The 24247-nt window shown below is 36.8% G+C and overlaps 1 protein-coding gene across 11 annotated transcripts in view; it reads left to right on the top strand.

The window, feature by feature from the left end:
- The window catches only part of DMD (dystrophin), a 1181986-nt gene that overhangs the window by 1035945 nt on the left and 121794 nt on the right, over window positions 1–24247 (top strand). For all 11 annotated transcript variants that reach the window (XM_069032076.1, XM_069032238.1, XM_069031841.1 and 8 more), the window contains one exon: window positions 16899–16977. In XM_069032076.1, coding sequence (XP_068888177.1) covers window positions 16899–16977 — 79 coding nt within the window. The remainder of the gene's footprint in view (window positions 1–16898; window positions 16978–24247) is intronic.

The raw sequence follows: 24247 nt of genomic DNA on the forward strand, positions 1-24247 counted from the left end.
CCTTCCTTGAGATACCTTTCTTTCTGAGTTTATTTCACACTGCTTTGCTGCTGTACAACAGGTTGCTTGAAGTGAAGTTTGATTTCTACGTATTCTTTAACTGTTCAGTGAAATTAGCAGTAAGAGTATAAATTTCCATGAAGACGTAGTGTAGTACGTAAATCAGTAAGTTGGGTGGGATGTTGGGCTTATGAATTCATGAGCCATTTTTCCCAGTGGTAGGATGTGCTTCTAAATGAACCAAAATAACTTGTTCAAAAGAAAGTCTGAAATATTGAACAACATCATTATGATCTCAACCTACTTGGCCAACTTATAGGATGGGTGGTGGTGCTTCTGGGACACTTGCGGTTTCAGTGTCTTTTATAGCTGATGTAATGTCTGCAGACTGTTAGAGCCATAAAATTACAAATCCAGAAATTGGTGAGGATTACTCTCCTTCCTAAAACTGTATGCACTTATTTTAAAAGCTATTTGCTCTAAGAGAGTTCACATTCCAATATTTTGTATTGTCTGGTAGGTATAGAACATGTATATATATATATGTATATATATATATGAATATATATATATATATATATATATATATATATATATATATGAGTGTCTTCTACAGTCAGATTCCAGGGACTATATTTCTTCTATACCATTCCATCAAGAAGGTTTATCCCAACTAATTTCATAGTCATGCATTATTAATTACTAGAATAAGGTCCATTCTGCAGCTCTCCTGGCAGTGTTTTGCTTATGGCCTCCATGGCCAGGTACATTTTAGCCACAGCACTAGTTCTTGAGCACAAAAGGAGATGCCCAGTTTAACATTTGTTAAACTTAAATGTCAACACACTGTCGAACCTCAGGAAGGTCAGGATTCAAAAGAAGCACCAAGTCTGCAAATTATTATGTAGCTTTGAAGCACAGCTGAAGTCACATTACTTTGCCTTTCTACCAAGTATGAAGCAGGTATTCAGTTACAAATTATTTTGATGTGTGGTTTTTTTTGCCTTTAAAATAGTAGATAATATTCAAGTCTGATTACTCAGTAGTGTGCTTTGGGTTTACAAATTTGTACAGTCTCATGACAGTTCATAGTGTAGGAAATACAACTTGTAGAACATGACTTCCACTGTTCCCAATATTCTCTAGTTAATATATTCTGCTAACAAAAGGAAACCTGTAAATGGTTCATTCAGTCTGCGTTTATGATAGAAATGGTAGAATTCCTAAAGACTATGACAAGAACATTTTGAATATAAAATACTTTAACATACTGTAATACGAATCTATTAGGGAAGAAATGTTAGCTGCCAGTATAGGAGTTTGTGAATGGTTTCCCAATTAATAAGAAAATCCCACTTCTGTTGTTAAACAATTTCAAGAGCTCGTAAAAGTGACAGAAAACTGGCAGGCAAAATGGTTTTGGTGATGTAGGAGTCGAGATTAGTAATGCATTTCCCAAGGGAGCAATGTTTGAACAAGTCCAAGGTTTAACTTAAAATTTCTAAGACTGGGGAAAAAAGGGGCTATACTAAAACTACGTCTTTTGTCAGCCTAATTTACCTTTGAAGGTAATAATATAAACTCCTCACATTTCTGGTGTTATTAATTCTGTTTTGAACCATAATGCAGTCACAAATGAATGATTATAATTCTGGACATACCTCACTTCTCTAACTTCTGTAACTTAGTGGATGTAGTCATGCTGTACTGTAAAAGTGCATAGTCAATGATACTGAATTTATACTGGATCCGAGACAGGAAAAATGCTGGTCCTGGAGTGAATTAGTTCTCTAGAAGTGAATTTGTTTGTCTCCTTAAGTCAGCATATTTAACCTTATGCAATGAGATGTGAAAAACAAACACAAAAAACCCCTGCCTGTTTTAAAACTGTGGTATTCCATCCATTGTATTCCAGAAGTCCTCCAGAGGTCTTTGGGCAGCTCAGATTTTTGCTGATTATAAAATGGCTTGACTAGAATGATGTGGAGTTTCTGCTGGTCTGATTGAAGGAAACACAGCTAAACTTTAGTTCTGTACTTTTTAGATATTATTCTGTTCTTAAGCAGACCACAATTTTTTGTAAAGCTTTCAAGCTATAGTTATAATTTAAGTACTGGGATGATTTTGGAAGGAAAGAGGCTGTTGTATATGTATACTCCTTCCCATATGTTTACGCACCCACATCAAAACAGATTTTCTGACAACAAGGGAAACAAAAATATGTTTGAGAGCTGACAAGCAGGTATATAATTTATTCTTGCAGTACTAGGCTATCAAAACAGACACACAGATGGTTATCTGGGAAAAAAACCCTGTGAAATGAATTTAAATCCAACAAGTACCTCTGTATAGACTTTGAAGGATTTACCAGTTTCATGGAAAGTATTTCGGATAACGACAACAAAAACAACAAGACAAGTTGCCATGATTTTTATTTTGAATCAATACAGAAACCAGGCCAATTTCCAATTTTTCTGTTTGAAAAGAAAAGTGAACAGGAGTGGGCAGAAAAGTAAATTTTTAAGAAGCCTGACCTGTAAATTGCTGCCATAACAGAGATCCTAATAACTTTTTTTCAGCTTTACTTTTGGCCACACTTTTTAAAAGAGTATGGGGAACAATCTTGCTGTGAGGCAGTGCAGGCAGTGCACTTCGGGAATCAGGAGGGTACAGAATCCTAGAATGTTTTGAGTTGGAGGAGTTATTTGAAAATCATCTCCTCCAGACCCCCTGCAGTGAGCAGGGACATCTTCTACTAAATACAGCTGCTCAGAGCCCTGAACAGCCTGACCTTGAATGTTTCCAGGGATGGGGGGATGACTGCTAGGTGACAAAGGAAGAAAACACAGAAGGCAGGACAAGAAAAAATGGGACTCTCAGACTCTGAAGAATAACTTAAAACATGCAGGATGCAATAGTATGAAGGAAACAACAGGAGCCCAAGCAGAACCTATTAGGAAATTGGTAGCGGTGAGGAGGAGAAGCAAAATGGGAGGTGAGGGAACTTACTGATATTGGAAGTGGGAGTCACAGCAGAAAGGAGTTACGTCTTTAAGTATTATATGCATTGCTTTGCGAATTTATCCTTCAAAAGAATCTGAACTATAAAGAAATCAGTACATTTTGCTCATATGAGCCTATAAAGTTGTATTTTTCTTTAACCAAATTCTGCACCCTTAAGATACATGATCCTGCCAGTTGTTCTCTCATATGAAACATTAACAGTACAAGATCTGTACTCTTGGTTTCTCAGCTGTTGCTTTTTTCTCCTTTTTCCTCCCTGATTGTCATCATTGTTTTCTCTTGTACAAGACAAATGCTAAATAATAAGACAGTGAAATGATATGGACAGCTGAACTAGAAACACTCTGATAGAGTGTATTTCCTTGGGGAAATGCCATGGAATGGTCTACAAGGACATATATTTCAAAATCAACTGTGGATGTTTTTCTCTAAAATACTTGTAGGCTTGGAAAGTCAAGTTTTATCATTCCCACTGCACCCTGGTCAGTTCCCCAGCTCTTCTACTGGTTTCTCAAACTGTAGTTTGGAAAGTTACTTTGGGATTTGTAGCTACCTTACAGCGTCATGTCTGGCACTGCTGGCAACTGTAGAGGATAAAAACTACCCAGTCAAAAGCAATTACAGATCATCAGAGTGGAATCTGGCTTCTGCAGCCAGAAAGCAGTTATGGACATACAACTGCAGGCCAGCTTTGCTATTCCAGCAGTATGTAATCAAAGCACTTGTTTGTTCAGAGGAATCTTACTGTACAGTGGAGTTACTGACTGAATAGACTGTCTAAATAATGCCTTCTGTCTTAGGTTTGGTTGGGTAAGAGGTTTGGTTTTTTCCTGAGACTGTGAGGGGAAGACTATGGAGGTTGTGCAAAGACATTCAAGGTAGGAACGACAAGACATAAGAGGATCTGCAGAGAGTGAGTTATAATGATAGAAAGAGAAGGAAAAGGAACTTCCTACAGAGAGATTTTAATTTTTAAGAGATAAATTTAAGTAGGAATAAGAGAATTAAAGTATGCAACTAAATTATATTAATAGGCAAAGAGTATGAGTAAAATAATAAATGGACTAACAAAATTTGTATGGACAAGTTTCATCTACGTAATACTAAAAATAAGGACTGACATTATTGATTCAGAATGGTCAGAGAATAGCTAACACACTAGGATGGAAAGGTTTCAGACTTAAATGGCTCAACATCCACAATTTTATTCCATGGGGTTTTCAATAAGTTAAAAAAGTGTGAACACAAAAGCTCCCAGTCAAATCTTTGTATTTTCCATTTGTAAACTTCTGATTGTAAATTATTCCTTTCTAAATAAAGTTACACAAGACGCAGCGCAGCTTGAAATTCCTCTGTATATCTCATACAAATGTATAAATTAATTGCAGTAAATGGTATATTGAACAAACATGATTTCAGTTGCTTTTTACAGATGATCTGATTATTTTTATTTGACACAATTTGTCAAAAAGCTTACATAAATTTATTTCTGCCTTCAGATTTCTTTAGAAATCCTAGCCATCCTGATGTATTCCTGTAGGTTGACCCTGGCTGGATGCCAGGTACCCCCCAAAGCTGCTCTGTCAGTCACCTCCTCAGCAGGGAAAAGTGCAGTGGGTATTATAATGGCTCGTGGGTCAAAATAAAGACAAGGAGAAATCAGTCACTCCATCTTCTGTGAGAAGCTGCCAGAAGCTTCCCCCATGTCTGACAGAGCCAACGCCAGCCAGCTCCAAGAGGGACCTGCCACTGTCAGATACTGATGGTGTTGCCTTGGGTGGGTTTCTTACCTTCTGTAACCCCTGAGAATAAATTTCAATCTCAGAAGTGTTAATTAAATTTTATATAAAAATATGTCATCTGATCTTTAGCATCAGAAGCTTCAGTGTCAGTTTTACTGAAGGAATCAAGTCTGTCCTTGTTTCCTAAGCTGTCCATATGGTTTTGAGATGCTCTTTCACTGCTTTTTAAAGGTATTTTATATAAATAATGAGGATGTTCATAGACATCACTCTTAAGTTTTATGAGTTATGAGACCATGTTGATTTTATTTTTTTAGTCTTGTGGAGTCCTTTCTTGAGCGTGTCCTTCACAGTTAAGTCTTTCATAAACAATTTTTTTTCAAAATTCTTTCCTTTATTTGCCTAGCTTGAAGGGCATGTGTCAAACTGCCACTGTGATAACAATAGCTTGTAAGTTAGACATTCAGAAAGAGTTTCTGACTTAGTAAATTTAAGTTTTATAGCTGCCAATTAAACTGCCTGTCAGTGGATTATATGGTGCTGCTATACAGACACTGCAAATTCAGGTTTTGAGTCTGGCTTCAGTCTGTGTTGGAAATCTTGTCCTTGTTTCTCTCTTATTCTTACTCCTTGTTTCACAAACTTGAATCCGCCCCCCCCCCCCCCCCCCCCAGTGGCACTTCATCTCAGGATCTCCATCTTTTTACTGTCTAAATTCTCCAGAATCTCTTCTATTCTTAGAATTTCCCAGTTCTCTGCTCTTAGAAACAGATGAGTAGTAAGGCAAGCATAACCAGAAATAATTTATTTGGCGGGGAAAGTTATAAAATACAGATAGCTGTGAAAATAAGCTGGCAAACTTCAGAGAGGCTTTTATGGCATTCAATAATAAACAACAAAAACATTTTTCATAATGTGGTGTATTTTCTGGGGGTGAAATGTTATTTCTCATGTTTGAAGCTGTGCAGATGATAAATATATTTTAACAACTCTACCACGATATTTATGCACAAATTTGTTTCATTCATTTTTTAACTGGTATTCAAAAAGGTATGTTTAATGTTTGCACCAATATGATGTCTTTGAAATAGCAATAGTCAGTGCAGACCAGTTACAGCTTTCCTGGAAACATAAAATATCTTTGTTTTAATTCCACCCCTCCTGAGGTGTTGCACCTTGGATCTTTGTTCCACTGGGAAGGAAGAGCCCTCCCTCTCTGCTCAGGGGAGGATATGAATCTGTGATGTGGAAAAAACATTTTCAAAGATTTTACCTTCATCTGAGATCTTTACAGATTGACAGTGGTAAATAGGGTATTCAGCTTTTCAAAGAGAGGGCTAATGAAAACAGATTTAAGATGAAAACTGCATATAACACTATTGGAATTACTTGAACAAAATTTATGGCACTTACCAAGTGCAATATATGATAATGTAATTTTTTGACACACATAAAGTGCTGTTTTTCTTGAATGCCTGCATACACTGTGAACCTTCATGCCAGGATAGCCCTTAACCTTCACTATGTACCATTCTACATCTTTTGTAAAGATGTGGTGTAGCATTATTTATTTGTTTGTTATAAGCACCTTTTCTTCTCAAATAGAATAAACTGGAAATCCGAGACTATCTTCCAACTTAGAGTTTTTTTAGCATTGGGGTTTAGTGGTATGGGCTATATATAAGTTAGGTTTTGCTTTCAAGTCAATTGCATTTACTCACAGATTAGAAAGCATAAATACATAGATTTTGGTCAGCTGCAGAATGAAGGCAGCTCCTCTCACAAGTCATATCACACTATTATAGGAGTGTTGCCATTATCTTCAATCAGCACGATATCAATCCTACCAGCTTTTGCTCCCATTTGAACAGTTATTTGCCTGGAGTAATTTTATTATCTTTCAGTGTGATATATGCATGTCTTCCCCAGGGAGAAAAAGAGGCTTTTGTGCAAAATCAGGAGCTGTAGCAGTATTCAGAGAAGTGTCAGATAACAGGGAGCATCAAGCACTGGTCGTACTGTTGCTCCCAAGCTTGAGGAGCTGCTGGGGTATGGAACATTCTGCAGAAGAATTGAGCACTTTGAGACTGAGAGGCCATCTTCAAAAAGTTCATAGGACAAGTACAATGAATAAAAGTTTGCTTAATCCATCCAGCCAGTAATCTCATGAAATGAAGCTTTTCTTTTCATGTCATGTCAGCACTTGATTGAGAAAGCCGTTTCAGTCATCTTGAAACAGAGTATTGTACTCTCTTGAGATTTCCAGATGTAGAATATGGATGAAACAAACAAATAATGTGAATAGATCACATTGTAATAAAACTGTCCCGACTGACATCATTGTACTTGTTTCACCCTTCACAGCTAAAAAGGAAACCAAAGATATGATGTATTTGCGGTAATTTTAGGACTAAGGATTATTTAGAGTGAACAGATTTATCACTATTGGTGTAAGTCTCAAAGAGGAAAAGAAAGAGAGGGCAGAAAATACGAAGAAGAGATACAGGATTAATACAATGGTTGCTGCATGTAGAATCCTTTTTGCACATTATTACCATAGAGTGTACCCCTGTAAAAGAACATTTTTGTCTTACTTACACCTTCTCCTGAGCCTTCTGTAAACCTCTTCCTCCATGCTTCAGTCTTCCCAAGAGTCCTCCTCCTTGGCACGCAAACTCACTCAGGAAAGCTAAGCTCTATAAAAGTCAAATTTATACATATCTTTACAGGGTTATTCTGGGGTGTATGTCTTAGTATGAGCAGAATTGTCCCAGGAGATGCATATTTCTCTTCATTTCTGATAGAGGAAAAGGCTTTTAGCTCTCTCACCTTACAACTCCTGAGTTAGAAGGGATAAAACTCATGCAGACCTCCCTGTATATGTTTTTGCCTGGTATTACATATTTAGCAGCACAGTCTAAGAAATTCTTCAGCTCTTATTTATAAACATTATTGAATAAAATACTACATATTTATGAAAAATGTATTTTCTCTGCATTTAAGATAGCAACATGGGTTTGGGAGTGTGAATTGAAATTATAAAAGTGAATTAAGATGCTCAACAACAAATTAAGGAGACAAGAATGGAGAAATGGTGGAAAAGACAGGACTGAACATCAAAGTCTCTTGAATACTGATGGGATGATAAACCCAGAGGAATCAGAGGGCAAATGAGTGAAGGGAGCTGAAGGTGGTGAAAGCAAAAGCTTTGAAATGGTAATCAGCTAAAAATAGTGCTGGATAAAGGTAATACTGACTGAAGCCTCTGTTTCTTTTAGAAGTAACCTGCATTAAATACAGGTCCAGGCTATGAGAATTCTTACTTGCGTTTATGAGCAACTATTCCCAAAACTAATGCTAGTAATGGCACTAGAAGTTCACAAATCTGGGGGAAAGGAGCAATAAAACTAATATAATGAAAGATCAGTGAAAGTGAGGGAATGTAACTAGAACTATAAAAGAACAATCTTTACTGCTGATGCTCAACCAATACAGGATTATTGCATAGGCATTTGTTCTAGGGCACATATCCTTGCATGACATTCTACTTACAGTTCCCTAGGTCACCAAAGAACCATTTCCCTTGGCACAAAAACAGTGTGTATTACCTGACCTTTCAGAAACAAATGTTATTTTCAGTGCAGCATGAAGTTATTATTTTTTATTAGTTTAATGAGAGGAAAAAAAAAAAGAGAAACAGGGAAAAAGAAAATCAAAATAACCATAAAATCTTGTTAAGAGAGAGTATGTCTTTACCTTAGGGATGGATTATGGAACATTAATTAAGAGCATTTTCAAATGAAGTACAAAAAGGAATTTATTTTAAATTGTTTAGAAATATTTTTAAGGAGAACAGAAAGGAGTCAGTTCTATTTCAAAAGTGTAAAAACTATAGTGAAGAGAAATAATATTTTTTTATCAGAAAAGCAAAGTAAATAAAAAAGGCCACAGGAAGGCGTCATTTTTTTATGTCCCCACCATTGTTTATTGAGGAGATGTAACTACATTACACATGATGTTATTTTCTGTGCATGCCCCAAAAGTGAAGAGAAAATGCCTAAAAAACCACGTCTATCAAACAACCATGTTAGGGTACGAACAGTAGGTGGTTAAAGCTTAAAAAGACTAATGTTTCAGTAATAATCAAATCATAATTAATAGTTCAGCCTTTTCCTATGTCCTTATGTTATTTAACATCAGTAACTAGGAAATCATATGTCAGGACTTTTTTCTTATGAATAATCCTTATCATATCTTGTAATCCAGACCCCCCCCACACCAATCTCCTGTGTTTTTACACAATTTAATAAGATTTTTAAAGAAATTTTTATATTCATAATACAAAAAGAGAGCTTGCTTCAGATTTGTCCCTGTTTCCTGATTCCTTTAGACTTCTGTTCCTCAGTTTTGATTGCAATTGTTCACTCAACCCTCTGCTGCTGGTCACCATCTTTCTTGTTAATTCCTTCAGGCTCTCTGCAGCTGATCCATGTATGTCTTGGTTGTGGTGCCTAGAGATGACCACAAAATACCACCTAAAAGTCATATGGATGATGAATAATCCTGCAGGATAGATAGAATGTTGTTTTAACCAAAAAAAAAAAAAAAAAAAAAAAAAAAAAAAAAAAAAAAAAAAAAAAAAAAAAAAAAAAAGTGGAAGCATTTCAAAGTGTATAGTGTGAAGGTATGCAGGTGCCTTGATCTCAGAAGTCAGATTTGTTCTCAGGAAGAATATATGCCATGCTGAGCTCCTCACTGACAGTTTTACTTACCACAGAACACATTCTCTCCCTAGTCACAGGCACCCAGCTCCCACTGACTTTGAAAATGTCAAACTGCATCAAAGTTAGATGCAATTTAACATCAATAACCTACCAGAGGTTCAGGGTTGCCTATACATTTTTGTTCCTCTTTTACCCCACTTACAATACAGAACTAAGAGTATATATAGTTTCAGCTTTCTGCTGAAGGCAGAAGAGAAATCACTGAATCTATAGGTCTGCACAGTCAGAGCTCTAAGGTGTGTATTTTATGGGGATGTATAGAAGATACAGAAGAGCTCTAAACTAGGAATGGTATGTTGGAAAAAGAGCTCTTGGAACACGAGGGTGTGGATTAAGGAGCAGACAAGCATAGGTGACACTGTGGTGGGCGTCAGCTGCAGGCCACCTAACCCTGCAGAACAAGTGGTGGAGGCCGTTCACAGGCAAGTAGAAATAGCATCCATGGGGGACCAGCCTAATTATTTGCTAGAGAGACAACACAGCAGGTTGGAAGCAATGCAGTCAGTTCCTTGGTAGCACTGATGGAAACTTCCTGACATAACTGGTGGAGGAGCCAGTGCAAACAGAGGCTCTGCTGGACCCCATACTCACAAACAAGGAAAGGCTCACTGGGTAGGTGAAAATCAAAGGCACTCCTGGCTTCAGTGACCATGAGAACACAACCTGGACTTCAGGAGAGCGGACTGTGTCCTCTTCAGGGATCTGCTTGGAATAATCCCACAGGATAAACCCCTGGAAGGAAGAGAGGTCCAAGAAAGTTCATTGATAAGGAAGGATCACTTTCTAAAATGTTCAAAACTGGTCCATCCTGAGCAGCAGGAAGTCTAACAAAAGTGCCAGGAGTCCTGCGTGCATGAACAAGGAGCTCTTTGCAAAACTCAAACATAAAAAAGGGACTACACAGAAAGAGGAAGCTTGGGCAGGTAACCTGGAAGGAATACAGAGGCACTGTCCAAGAGTACAGAGATGTGGTCAGGCAATCCACAGCCCACTTGGACTAGAATCTGCTAGAGGGTGTCTATGGGTATTTATTTATTTGAATTTAAAGCTAATGTAAATTGTAAATTGAAAGCTTTTTTATAGGTCTTGTGCTGCTTTGTGAGAAAAATAATTGAACTGAGAAAAATTAATGCTAAATATCAGCGTTTGTAAAATTACTTTCTTGGTATACTACAAAAGGAATATAGCAAGGCACTTGGCAGAAAAGTAGTTGATATTGATTAAATTGCATACAAAAAGCAATATTAAAAAGAATTAATGTGGCTGGACAGTGAAGAATTTGAAAGCTTTGTCAAGAAATGCTGCAGAACGAAGGGATGCACAGCAGTTTCTTGTACTTTTAAAAGGCTAAGACCATGCTCAGCTCATACCAGTTTCATAAAATATTTTATATCCTACAAAAGTGCATGAGTAGAAGTAAGGAACATACAGTGACATGAAAGGCCTTGCAGAAGCTCCACCAGATTGTGTGATGGCTTCTATGGGAGCAGTGGGGGTGTCAAATGAGAGGCCTCCCTGACAGAGTATCTTTTATCCAAAACAAAACAAGTAACATTTTCTAAGAGAATTCTTTCCTAAAGATGTTTGTTCTTAAGATTTCACATGGTTTACAACTGTTTTATTCTCTCCAAATTTGGATGTTTTTGGTATTTTAACCATAAGACCTAACTTTCATTCCTCAGGCACAGAAATACACAAAGCCCAAAGTGCACAGATTTAGGATTATAAAACAAAAGCCTAAGAAGCAATGGCTGGTTATTCACAGTAGACATATTAATTCAAGGAGATCATTCTTTTATTTACTGTTTTCTAAAGCTCTGTGCCCCAAGCTTTAAGATGTTTCCTGAATTTATATTCCATTTTATTCTCTTGTTTCATCTGAAAATTTTAAAAAGCAGTCAAGGTACAATACATGTATTCTACTATTTCTTATGATTTTATTTTTTAATTGAAAGGAGAATTGCATGAAGTCACTCAGATTTCAATCTGCTGAAGTATACAGTCCTTCATGACCCAGAATTTTGAATTTAGTCTTTGTAACAGCTGTAAATGCATGCAAATAGCACTGTACTTATCTATTTTTTCTTTAATGTGGAAAATAAGCACATTTTTACGCTCTCAAAATATTTCAGAACACTGAACTTTTCACCAGAAAACTAATTGTCCTTAGCTGTTTTTTCAACTCAGTAAATGTCAAGACTTAAACCTGAACTTCAGCAGCCGGGAACAATGGCTATCAATTGCCTTTCCTCCCCTGCTGTTCCTCATTAACAGCACAAAGTGTGCTTATTTAAATCCATCCTTATCGCCTAATGTACAAGGAGCAGTGAGTGACTGAATTCAGTAGCTATTAGAAGTACGGCAGATCAGATCTTCCTGTTTATTGATTTGTGAAGAACAGCCTCGCAGTGCTTTGACAGCTCTGAGTCAGTGAGAGCAAAGAAAGAAGCTTTTCAGCTCTTGGGAGGAGAATTGCTGGGCAACATTAAAGAAGGTCTTGTAGGAGCCGGTTTCCTTTGATATGCAGTCAAATTGGCTGTGGTTGGAGTCAAGGTCAGGAGGCTGTGGAAATGCTGTGAATATGGTGGGGAAATTAATGGAGGGTTATTTTAATAAGTATTGTGTGTATGCATGCTGATTGATACAGAAAATTGCCCTTCTCTTTTTGTGAGAACAGCTTTTGGTGAAGCAAATTTTGAAAAAAAAAAAAAAAGCAAAAGGAGATTGTGTGTCCTTTTGCTGCTGCACTAAATAAAGCTGTTTAGATGAGAATCTTTTTTTTTTCTTTTCTTGCCATTTTTCCTCAGAATCCCAGCCATTCAGCAGTTGTCTTAACTCTTCACATTTAGCAGTGTTTTAAACTAGTGATCTCATTTCTGCTGTTTCATGTAAAAAACTTGTAACAATTGCTACTCGCACACCTTCATGTAACTTTTTGAATAAATTCCTTGCCAATTTCACCGAATGTGAATTCTCTTTGAGTGCAGAGCACAGAGAGGCACCCAAGGCATCACCTTGGCTCATGCAGCCCCTCATTGCAGTGTAGTTTAGCTGGTGGTCAGAGCTGAGCACCCCGCGGAGATTTCCTCCACTGAACTTGTTCAGTTGAAAATCAAAGCTATGGGCAAGCCTGTGGCAGGATTAACCACAGCTAGACCGAGGCTCTTATGTCCCTGTGGTGTTGGTAGATCCAAGAGGACAAGATTGATGGATTGACAGAGAGACCATTTTTATAGCTCTCTGCTGAGGCCACTCCTTGTTTGCAGGCACAACTTCAATACTGTGATGGGTGTGCCTCCTTCCTGCAGCACGTCTTGGAGCAGCTCAGCAACTCCAGCACTCCTGGGCAGTTGCTGTTGGGTACTTTTTGAGAACATGGAAAATACTGAGAATTAAGCAGCTCATGTTTCCTTCTTGATCTAGGCCTGCTTTGCAGTGTGGACATAAACACAAAAAAACCACTTATATATGTCATAAAAATATTCTCAGTTAAACCTCAAAAAATTTAAAAAAAAAAAAACACAAAACCCTCCCCAGAATTTAGTAGTAGACCCAAATTAAGTCCATCAAATCCTCATTCTGACTGCAGTGGAGCTGTTATAAAAATGTTGTCAAGGTTGAACCCCATATTAGGTAAAACACTTAGAAACTATTCCTAACAACTGCATGACAGAGCTTTGCTTTTGTTATTGTTGTCATTTGTTTATCTGAACTTGATTATATATTCAGTTCACATGGCTGCACCCAAGTGATGGGAAACAGAACTTGTTTCATCAAATGTTTTCAAAGTCTTTAAAGGAGAAGGACTTTAAATAACTTTTTTTTTTTTTTTACTTGCCAATTTGTTTAGCAGAAGCTGTTTCTGTACCATGTAATATCACTTAAAATCAGTATAGGATTTTTAATATTACCATCTTCAGCCTCGAGTATATTTACTGCACTGCTGTGGTTCTTTCATTTGTTATGATTGAAATCATATTGTTATATATATTGTTATGATAATGTTATGTAAAACATTGGATTAAATAATGTAAATGCATGTCTTTTGAAGCATACATCCCCAGTGAAGAAAAGCAATGGTTCATGTATCCCAATTAGAGAAAATTCTGATATTTGTTTTTAAGTCAAAATTAGATGCAAAAATATTTTCATCTCTTTAAATTAAATTCTCATATCTTGATAAAGCAATATCTGACTTTTTAGAAATCTGTTTATTTTTTTATTAGTAACATTTCTTGTGGATAAATACTGTGGAGTTTTACCTAAAAGGTACCCAAATGAAATCCACAGTCCCATTCCATGGAGATTGTGGACCGGATGACCACTGTGGTCCCTTCCAACTTTACCCTTTCTGTGATCCTGCATGTTACATTCTGGTAGTAGTAGATACTTTAAAGTATCACTTTCTGCATGGCTTAGCCAACACTATTGAAATCAGTAGAGAATTTTCCCTTCATTACCAGGATATATTTTTTCTTCCCTTTAAAGCGAGGAAAATGAATGCTTGAATGGGCTTGAAAATTTTGCAGTTTTCTTCCCACAAGGCTCTAGTCGTTCACAACAACATTTTGTTCTAACTGCTCTTGGTTCAGAGCATAGCATACAAAAATACAAGGGATACTGTCTGTGCTCATTTTGGAGGAGCCTATTTCACTTGATTTGAAGGAAAAGCAAGACAAAATTTAAAATTTGGGAATTACCTATGCCTTGTTTATGAAAAATAAGAAACAGTTTTACATGCCAGTGAGGATTTTTTTTCAAGAATCATGAAACATTTATGAAGACTTATATGGATATAATCTCCTTCTCCAGATTGTTGGTGCATAAGTCACAAAATCAAATCCAACTGATTTTATTGGATCAGAGACACATTCTTCTGTAAGTCTAAGCAAAGATTGTTTTGGTGGGTATTTATTATACACCATGATCCAAGTTATTGTGGATTCAAATTCTGTTATTTTATCATTTATGTGTTAGTTTTGATAAAATTAATAGAAACTGACTGCAATAATCTTTCTTGCTCTACCACCAACAGTGAGTTCATCTTTTACTGCCTTTTACCTAAAAGGTAGTATGCCAATACATCAGCAAGTGGTATTTCCTGGCAGCCAAGTGGAATAATGTTTTGTACTCTCAGGTGATATTTCCTGGTGAATATGCAAGATTTCTCAGTGTTTTATTCTTCTCTGTATTCACAAAATCTACCTCTAGACAGAGGTATTTCCTGGATCACATCCAAAGCTGTTCAGTTGGAAAGTTTGCCCTAAAGTGTGTAAGGTATTTTATTTTGCTGTACATATATGGCTAAAAATCTTCGGGTTAATAGTTTTGTGCAGTTTGAAGGTCACCTGGATATTTTGAAGGGATTGGAATTCTCAGTTTTAGCACACTTACAGAAGTTGTATAGGCTGTGTGCTGGCAGTGGTCATGTGTACTAAAGGGTTCCCATGCCCTTTTCTGACCACAATTTGGCTGTTGAAATTTTCCTATATGAAACACTGCTCCCCACTGTCTGTTTGTAAAGTTCCCATTCTCTTTAGGGATTCTTCATGCCAGCAAGTACTTTTTCCATGCTAGTTGACTTAATGAAAAGTATGTACTAATGTAAAAGAGGAGCCATATATTTCTTAATTAACCAGTATTTCCTAATGAAAAAAATAAGTGTGTTATGAGGTAATTTTAAGACAATTCTAAAGAGTATATACATTTTCATTACATTTTTCCAGTGGTTTTTATTTGCAGGTGTTTATATATGTTTAAGATTATCTTTCTAGTCTTCATTGAAAGGTCATTTCTTGGTTAAAGTAATAGCACATCAATTCTGTACTTAAGCTAATTATACGATGACCAGAAGCAGCCCTTTCATAGTTTTCTATGCACTTACAGAGCTCCCCAGCTTGTATCTGTGCAGTGAATTGGGTGTGAACTCAAGCTCAAAGTCAGTCCCTGGTATGAAGCACTGCTTAACAGAACATCTGTGCTTGCAATTCAGGGCAAGCCAGAGGAGAAAAGATGGCATAGAAATGGAGGAAGCTGCCGGAAGAGTACCTGAAAAATGGTTTAAGGAAAGAAAGGAAATGGGCATTTTTTCTTATAGTGTTAGTTTTAAAATTGTAAGCAAAGAAGTAATGTCTTGGCAATAAGTTGGTATTGCTTAATTAGACAAGATTTTGGGGTCTGGGGTTTATCTGGCAAACACACACAGTCATATCAAATAGTTTATTAATTCTATCATTATTTTTCCTTTCTGACTGTATCATGCCCAGTTACTATACAATAGTTCCCTCTTACCACCCACCAGAAAAATTCCCTGACAGTTTTAAAATGTGGATTGCTTTTTACTTGTGCAACCTATTTGTTTCCTTGTTATGCATCTCACAATGAGGCCAGTTAAAACACACCAAACACACTCTTCCTTTCTGCTTTGCCAGTGTTTATGGAACACTTTTTCTTACAGGCAATATTTGAGTGAACTTCCTTCCGATCAGTTACTTTATTTATTACATTTCAAAAATATTCTATCATTACTTTCAAGCATTTTTCCTTGTTTTATGTAACCCCATTCTTAGGTCTAACTTAATTGATTCTTTCTAGCATATAGGCTATAAAGGGACAGGTAGATGTCACTCATACACCAGGGAATCTTATTGCAATCAGCCCCTTTTGGCTGCTTGCTCAATACTCCACTTCACTGAGATTTTCAAGGGTAAAAATAGAACCAGTCCTAAATTATTGTCTCTGTTCTCACACAGTACATCAACCCAACAAAACATTAGGAACATGTTCTTAAAAGGACTATTCCAAGGAAAGGGTTGAGGGCTACGATTTGAGTGATTAAAAGAACAGGGAAATGTTTGTACCAGCTGCTCTGTTTTGGTTAACCTCATTTCAGCACTTGGTTAAAATATGGTTATCCTGTCCACATTATAAGAGATTACTTTTCATGTGCCGATTTGTAATAGTGTACTTTCAAAAGTACCCTGAAGTAGTTTTGGAAAAGTATTAACAGATGGATGTTCTGACTTCGATCTTGACAAGCAGCAGTCACACTCTTTACAGGTACATAAAGTCAGGCCAATTTGCTATACCTTTATTTATCAGCCTTTTCATTTTCAGCTTCTTCTAGCATCAGTTAAGATGGGGGACGACCAACAAAATCCAAACTTTTTTTTACCTTCTTTTTTTCCAATGGCACATTTAATCTCATCTAGACCCTGAAGGGCTACAATTGTTGCAGAACCTGCTTAATTTTAAATTGAATGTTCACTAATAAAAAAAATTATCTGACTATAATTTCTCTTTGTTTCTTGTGTAGAAAAGAGTCATTTTTTTTCTCCTCTCTTAACAGGTGGCCATTGATGAGCGCATCAGGCAACTGCACGAAGCTCACAGGGATTTTGGCCCTACTTCCCAGCATTTTCTTACCAGTGAGTGATTTCCCATTTCCCATTTTCTTGTACACTTTACATACACATTTATTTGATATTTTTTTAGCCATATGCTCATTGTTCTTGTTATGAGTTTCTATTTTAGACTATATTACAATGGTTTTCTTTTTTTTTTTCCTTGGGTGTTAAGTAAGGTCATATTGTCCAGGTTCAAGGTAAAAGGAAAACATCTGCCGTGATCAAGTCTCTTTGTCCAGACATCTATCTCTGCAAGGCTTATCTTCATTGTTTGGGGGCTCCCTCTTAGGACTAGCAAATTAAAATTGTGTTTAAAAGAGTTTCTGATTATTTTAACCCAGAAAGGATTAAAAAAACAAACAAAACCAAAACCAACACAAATTTGGTTTATCTTTGGTTTAAAGAAATGCTCAGCTCCAAAAAGGGGCAAAATAAGACCTGCAAGAAAAATATTTTACAGGATTTGGTCACTTAGCAGAGCAGTGAGAGGATCAAAACCAGGGCGGGAAACTTGGCAGAAGAGCGGCAGCTAAGTAAACTTTTTACAACTCTGCATGAAATGTAATTGCCAGCAAAATTCCCACTTCACCTCCACACACATCTTTTATCAAGGATGTTTTGAAGTACACCGAAAGACAACTTGAAACACCTTCAAAGCTCCAAGGCAGTGACTAAAGTGAAGCTTCTTAAAGGCCATGTCTTTTCCATTGTACTTCAATTAAGGAAAGTAAACAGTAAAGCTTTATTTAAGAGATTATATCAGCAGAACAGAACACAGTCACAGGATAATGGTCTCCTACATGCAGAGGGACAAGCTATCCAGACATCGGAAAGAGATGTTACTATTATTGCACAGCTACATTCACAGTGGGATAAAGGACAAACTTTTCTTCAGCTGATACTGCATTGTAATTTTAATAGGTTAACCATTTTTCCACTGAAGATCTCAATGGGAAACTGAAAATTCTCAGCAGGATGACCTGCAAAATCAAAACCAGGGTCGATGTTGTGCCATATAAGATTAATTCAGGCTGATTCAACCCTGCACCTTGTTTTATCAAATTAAGATCCTATGAAGAAATAAGCCCTATTTTCATAATTTCTGTTTCAAACCCACTTTTCTTTTACTCTCAATCACTGGGAATACTTTATCAGCTCAATATATATAACTTCAAATCAGACTTGGCAAGATTGAACGTGCAAGAGTTATGAGTATTTGACACTAACACAATATTTAAGCAGATACTTGTTTTTCCTTGTGACCTATGGTGTATTGCTGGCGAAAGAATAAATTTGTAGGGTAAATTAAGCAAGCGTGGAAGAGACTAGAGTGACCTGCAGTGCATTATCACACTGATCAATGTGTCTTTGTTCTCTGTGCCCATGTTGAGTGCAGCCAGACAACTGAGGTGATGGTTATGTCCTAGGCCCCTTCTGCCTTATTATTGATAAACTAGATCGATCTAAAAGATGATCAGTGTTATGATAGTCACCTCTTTCAGCCCACTCACCACCAGTGAGACATTATTCTTCTGTGTAACTAGTTAGAGCCAGCAAACTGTGGACATCATTCTGGACACTTTGTGCCATTTGAGGATCACCATAGGAAAAGGAGCCAGGTGAAAATGTGTTGACTTTGAAAATAGTCAAATCATGTAGAAATAATGGTAGTTTTTATTTGCTTATTTGTTCTCTCTCTCTCTTAGATGTATGTAAAAATACATAATCTTACCCATGCGTGCAAAAGTTAGCTGTTTGAAGCTCTGAAAACATCTACAGAATCCTTCCCAAGTCTAAAAGTTCAGTCACTGAAAACTGACAGTACATACATCAGTCCCATCTTCCATAAGCACTGAATTCCAAAAGCTTCCAGTATCATGTACTATCACTATGCCCAGGGAAAATACCGTGCTTTGATACGTTTTTTATGTACTACCTCTGCTGCATCCCAGCATGGATGGAAGCACATCTGTGGGAGAGAGAGCGCTGCAGGAGAGAGAGCGCCACGCTCTTTGCCATCCAGCACCAGTCTTTTTTCTTCAGCTGTACTTTTGGGCATGAACAGGTCAAACATAAAGGTTGCCAGACAGAATCAGGCAGGTCAAATGAAGGCGAATTTAATGGCTTGTAAATTAGGTTTCAGGACGTGGCAGACAGAGTCCAAGTTGATCAGTCTGTGTCAACAGCAGTAAAAGATTAATCATAGCAATTTTTATGGTTTTATTTCATAAGCTTAAAACTCAGCATTTTTATCTAAGGAGCTGAGATACACATAAGATCAATGCAAACTATAGTCAGTAAGGAAAATAAGCGATCTATTGGCTGTTGCATATCTAGTTTATATGCCAGTAATAATCAGTTCATCCTCCCTAACTGACCATCAACTTTCCCTCTTCCATACATGCTTGCTCATCTTAAGATGCAAGGAATAATATCTGTTTATATTCTTATATGAAAAATTATTCTTTTATAGTTGATATACCTTTAAGAAGTTCTGCAAAAAGCCTGGTACTGACTCAAGTTCACATAAAATCAGTGGCTGAATTACATTTCTCTCCTCTCTGAAAGAAATAAATATGAGCTGCTAATCATGGTAATTTTTCATGTGTTTGTTATTATTTTGTACATAGAAATTATAGCATCGTCTGTTGTTTTCTGCTTGGTTGAAACTGAAGCTGCATAGGGCTGTTGAAAACCTAGCACAAAAGTAATGGGGGAGTGTTGTAGGGACCTCATATTTGTCATGCCCTGTGAGGCAAGGAATCAAGTGGTAGTCCCTGCTTCCAAGCACTAGCTGCCTGTTCTAAGGGCTAAGGGCTATTCATAGGGCTGTTTCTGAGGGATTGGAAAGAAGGTGTGAGCTAGAGAGATAAGGAGTGTAAAAGCAAAAAAAAAAAAAAAATTCTATTTTTGGCATTTTTAAATTAGGGACAATTTTTCTCCATTGTCTTTTCATGCAGTTCAACATTCTTTTTCCACTCCTTCATCTTTTAAACCCTGTGCCAGTGTTTACCAATGCTGTGGCACAGGATAATTCGGATGTTTCCTGGTTGTGAGCTAAACAGATAGTGGCAAAGGAATGGTATTTACTTGTGTCTCTCTCCGTCAAGGCTTTGGTCTGCCTCAAGTATAAAAGACTCTTATCAAAACTGGCCCTTACTTTTCACATGAACTTGCCTCTCTCCAGGCCTTCTACACTTTTAACTGAGCTCTCTCGCCCTGCTCCTTGAGCTGCTGATCAGTCCTCCATGCTCCCCCAAACTCATTTTCTCTGCCAGCGCCCACAGAGTCAGTCCCAGCTCCAGCTCAGTTCATTCCTTGCCAAGGACACAGCATTCACAACAATAGTTAAGATACATCTGATAAATGCGTTACATAGGCAAGACTTTATATCATGAATTTATGGAGTGTGTTTGTTGGTTTTGAAGGACTTGCTGTTTAATTAGAATTCTCTAAATCAGGGTGTAAAAAACTGGCAAAAATAAGATCTTTCTATTAAAGAGAAACTCGTAAATATTTAGAAAAGAAATTAAAAGAAAAATCTGTGATCCTTTCATGGATGATGGAGCCTAATTTGGGAATTACATACCATAACTGAGGTGTGAAAAGGAGTATCTCCAAATTTTAAACATAATGCCAGTTCCAAAGTTTTCAGTGACTCCTCTGGAATAATTTTACTGTTTTGACTTCGCCTTTATTTTCCTCTTTGATTCTACCTCTTTCAAAAAATGAGATTCATTGTCTCTTGTTGGAAGACCCACCTATATTTGTCACAATAGTTATTACTTTTTTTTGAGGTGCAATAAATGAGAGGTAGGATTGATGTCAGATTGTTTTTAATATCATTTGCTATGCTATTCAGCCATCAATCCTGCTTTTAAAGGCATGATTCATTCATGTGCATTGATGGTGATGGCTGAAAAATAGAAGGTGTTACATCTTTTAAAACCATGAGCAAACCTTGTAATTTACTGTCCAGCCACAGTATGAGCCATCTTTTAGTAAGTATAGCATGTCAGTGAAGTGACTGCATGAAATAGTGTTCAAGGTGGAACTGGCAATTACTTAAGAGTGTGACTGGAAGATTCCAGTGGTTTCCAAGCTCAGACAATACAGACTTTCATCAGCATGAAAAACCTGGAAATACAAGGAACAGAAAGAACATTTAGGTTTGCAAGGCTAAAAGGCTGATATACCCACAGCCAACATTTTGTGGTCCATATTTCCCAGGCCACGAGCTTTTTCTGCCTGCATATGTCAGTACCAGACTGTTAAATCCTCTTACCTAAATATGTGCTAGGGCCTGGAGATACCTCACTGTACCTTTCAGTTTTGGACTTGTAAGCAAGAGCAGCACTTACTTCAACCCAAGATGAGGCAGCCCTAGCAGCTTTCATTCAGAAACAGAAAGATGATGAATGCTGGAGCCACCAGTTTGTATTGCAAGTGATCAGAGTGCATCTGCTGTGTTTTATATCAGATAACTGTTGCTTAAAAAAAATATATATGGCCATGGGATTGGGCTGTGTAACCTAGGTCTCTCCTTCTCAGGATAAGCTCAGAGCTCTTAAGGTTCAGATCTGAGTCTTTTTTCTTCTTATTTCTGTGCCTTTATGTTATCCTTCAGTTATTTAGGCCACTCTCCTGAGAAATTGGAGATGGGGCTCTGAATTCCTTCAAGATGGGAGAGAAGTCAAGTACTCTTCCCACCTTCCTTGTGAGTGCTCAGATTATTATGCAAAGCAAAGATTAGGGAAGCCCTTTCTTGTGCAGGCAGATGTCTTCAAAAGGGCAAGTCCTGCTAATTAAGACATCCAAGTCTGAAAATGAGAGGGCTCTGTGACTCTTAGGAAATAATCTATCCATCTGATAGATTATTTCCCAGTGCAAGCAGCTGTATCTTTCTTTCTTATTTCTCCCTGCATACATTATCTCATATTTTTTTCAGATATCACTTTTGACAAGCACATGTCGAAGACCACGTCAGTTCATCCATGTCCTTTGGAAAAATGGTTTAATATTTTTAGATACTACAGGAAATATTTTGAATAGAAAACATCACCTGTTAGTAGAATAAAGATAGAAGATAAGTGGACAAAAATGAATCAACCTAACTCTGAGAACTCGCTGAATGCAAAAGGATGTTATTATTGCATTTAAATGTATTTATTAGAAATATTCATGTATTATATGCATTTAAATAAGGTCATATTAGCTAGAGGAGCCTGATTGCTAGAAAACTGTTTTTCTACTTCAGTATAAATGTAAAGTAACTACATGTGCTTCTGGAAAAGGAAAAGCTAGCAATGTACTGACAAAGCCAAATACACTTCACACGTCTTGGCATTGTGATTATCATGGTGAATTTCTAGCAACACTGTGCACCAACTCAACCCCAAGATTTGTGTGATGGGTAAATCAGGTTTAAAGTTAGGAGAAAATGTCTTCAGTCCATTTCTCCCTCATTTAGAATATCATGGCCATAGCTACAGCTTTTGATAGTGCTTGCCTTGGCCTGCCTGCTAAAGCTCTTTAAGAGTAGTAAAACATTGGCATATTTTGAGAGATTATGCTTACTTTATTTTGGAATAAAGTTAATAGAATTAATTTTACAGTGGGCTTTCATTTTTTCATTATGCATTATTCTCAGGAAAACCACAAAAAATCTCTCCATAAGTATTAATAATTTATTTGATTTTCAGTTAAATAGTATTTATGGAATTCAAGCTCTATATTTATATTTTTCTCTTTTCTGCACTTTTGTGCTAAGTGATCCTTTCTACTATAATACATTGGGATACAAATTTCTGAAAAAAATTGTAAAATCAGTTTTCAAATGATGATATTCTCCCCCTCTTCACCTAGAAGCAAGAATTTTTTTTCCATGTAACTAATATTTTGTGTTTTGGGGAAAAAAGGGTTCCAACAAAAAAAATATTTTAGAATTGTGGTTGGAGATAGTCCATTCTAAATCTCTCTCTTGTGCTCTTGGTGTTAATATGCCACCTATTTAAAAATGCTGTATAATATTTATTTTAAAGCAGAGAGGGATTTTTTGAAGGGTGTGAGTAGGAGATACGCTATCTTATTTTTTTGTTACAGCCTAATTAATTTCTGTAATTTATCCTTGGCTGGCAGAATAGCCTATATTCTGCAATGCTACATAATTTAAAAGTAATCAAACATTATTTTTTTCTTTTAATAAGATTCAAAAGATGGTGCATTGCCTATTATACTTTTGTTCACTCTCTGAATAAATATGTTGCTAATATGTATTCTTCCCCCCAAAATTTCATAATCTTTTGGAGTTACACTGCTTCTGTGAATCCAAATGAAAACTACTTCATTTTTTCACCCTGCCAAGTTTAACTCAGATAAATTTAACAATATGTCCATGTTATCATGAGTTGTATGCTGGGTTCAGTTTAGGACTTTCCTTTGTCCTCAAGCTCCAGGACTAGGATATAACAGGCATATTCTATATATATATATATAGATCATAATTTTTCTGTTCTGTTTTACTATGTAAAACATGGAATATTTACCAAATATTTATTTTTCTATTTATCTAATTTCACTTGCCAAAAATCACCACCAATTTGATTAGGCCATTTTATAACCTCATTTGATGAGCCGGTTTTAGAGACTTCATTTTTAAGAGCATAGGAGTGCAACAGAAGTTAGCAGTGTGGAGTACCTGTAGCTTGGGCTACATGGGTCAGTATATTGTCTGTCTGCATTTCTTTGCTCTATTTCATTCAGTATTCTGCTATTAGACATATAGATTCTTCTGTTTTTGCCATTTTACAGTAGTGTGACATTTAAGAAAATGAGTGTTAGATGGATTTTATATGTCACATTACAAAGTGGCATTTGGAAACTTCTGGAAACACTGTTCATGATTAAAGGCGTGCATTATTTAGGTCTTACCATATAATGTTGACCCTAAGATGCAGATGGTAAATCTGAAGTTGGCTGTAAAGATTCTGGCAGGAAATGCAGGATGGAAAAGCCTCTTTTAACTCTTGAAAAAAAGACTGTCATAATTGGCCCTGATCACACAATGCACTTTTTAGTGACTTATTCTCTGGTTAGATGTGCTCTATAAATTGTTGCAGTGGGGTCTCCTGCAACATCCATAGACAGCGAGGCCCATGGAAAGAAATAGGGAGCAATTCTTGACAGAAGTTTCAGAGATCTTTATTTTCCAGCCACATGGCCGAGGGACTGCCCAAGGACTCCGGAATCACCAGACAACCAGGGTCCTCCCCAGGCAGGGGAACACAAAATA

The sequence above is a fragment of the Aphelocoma coerulescens genome, chromosome 1 (genome assembly GCF_041296385.1).
Source record: "Aphelocoma coerulescens isolate FSJ_1873_10779 chromosome 1, UR_Acoe_1.0, whole genome shotgun sequence".
Lineage (NCBI taxonomy): Eukaryota > Metazoa > Chordata > Aves > Passeriformes > Corvidae > Aphelocoma > Aphelocoma coerulescens.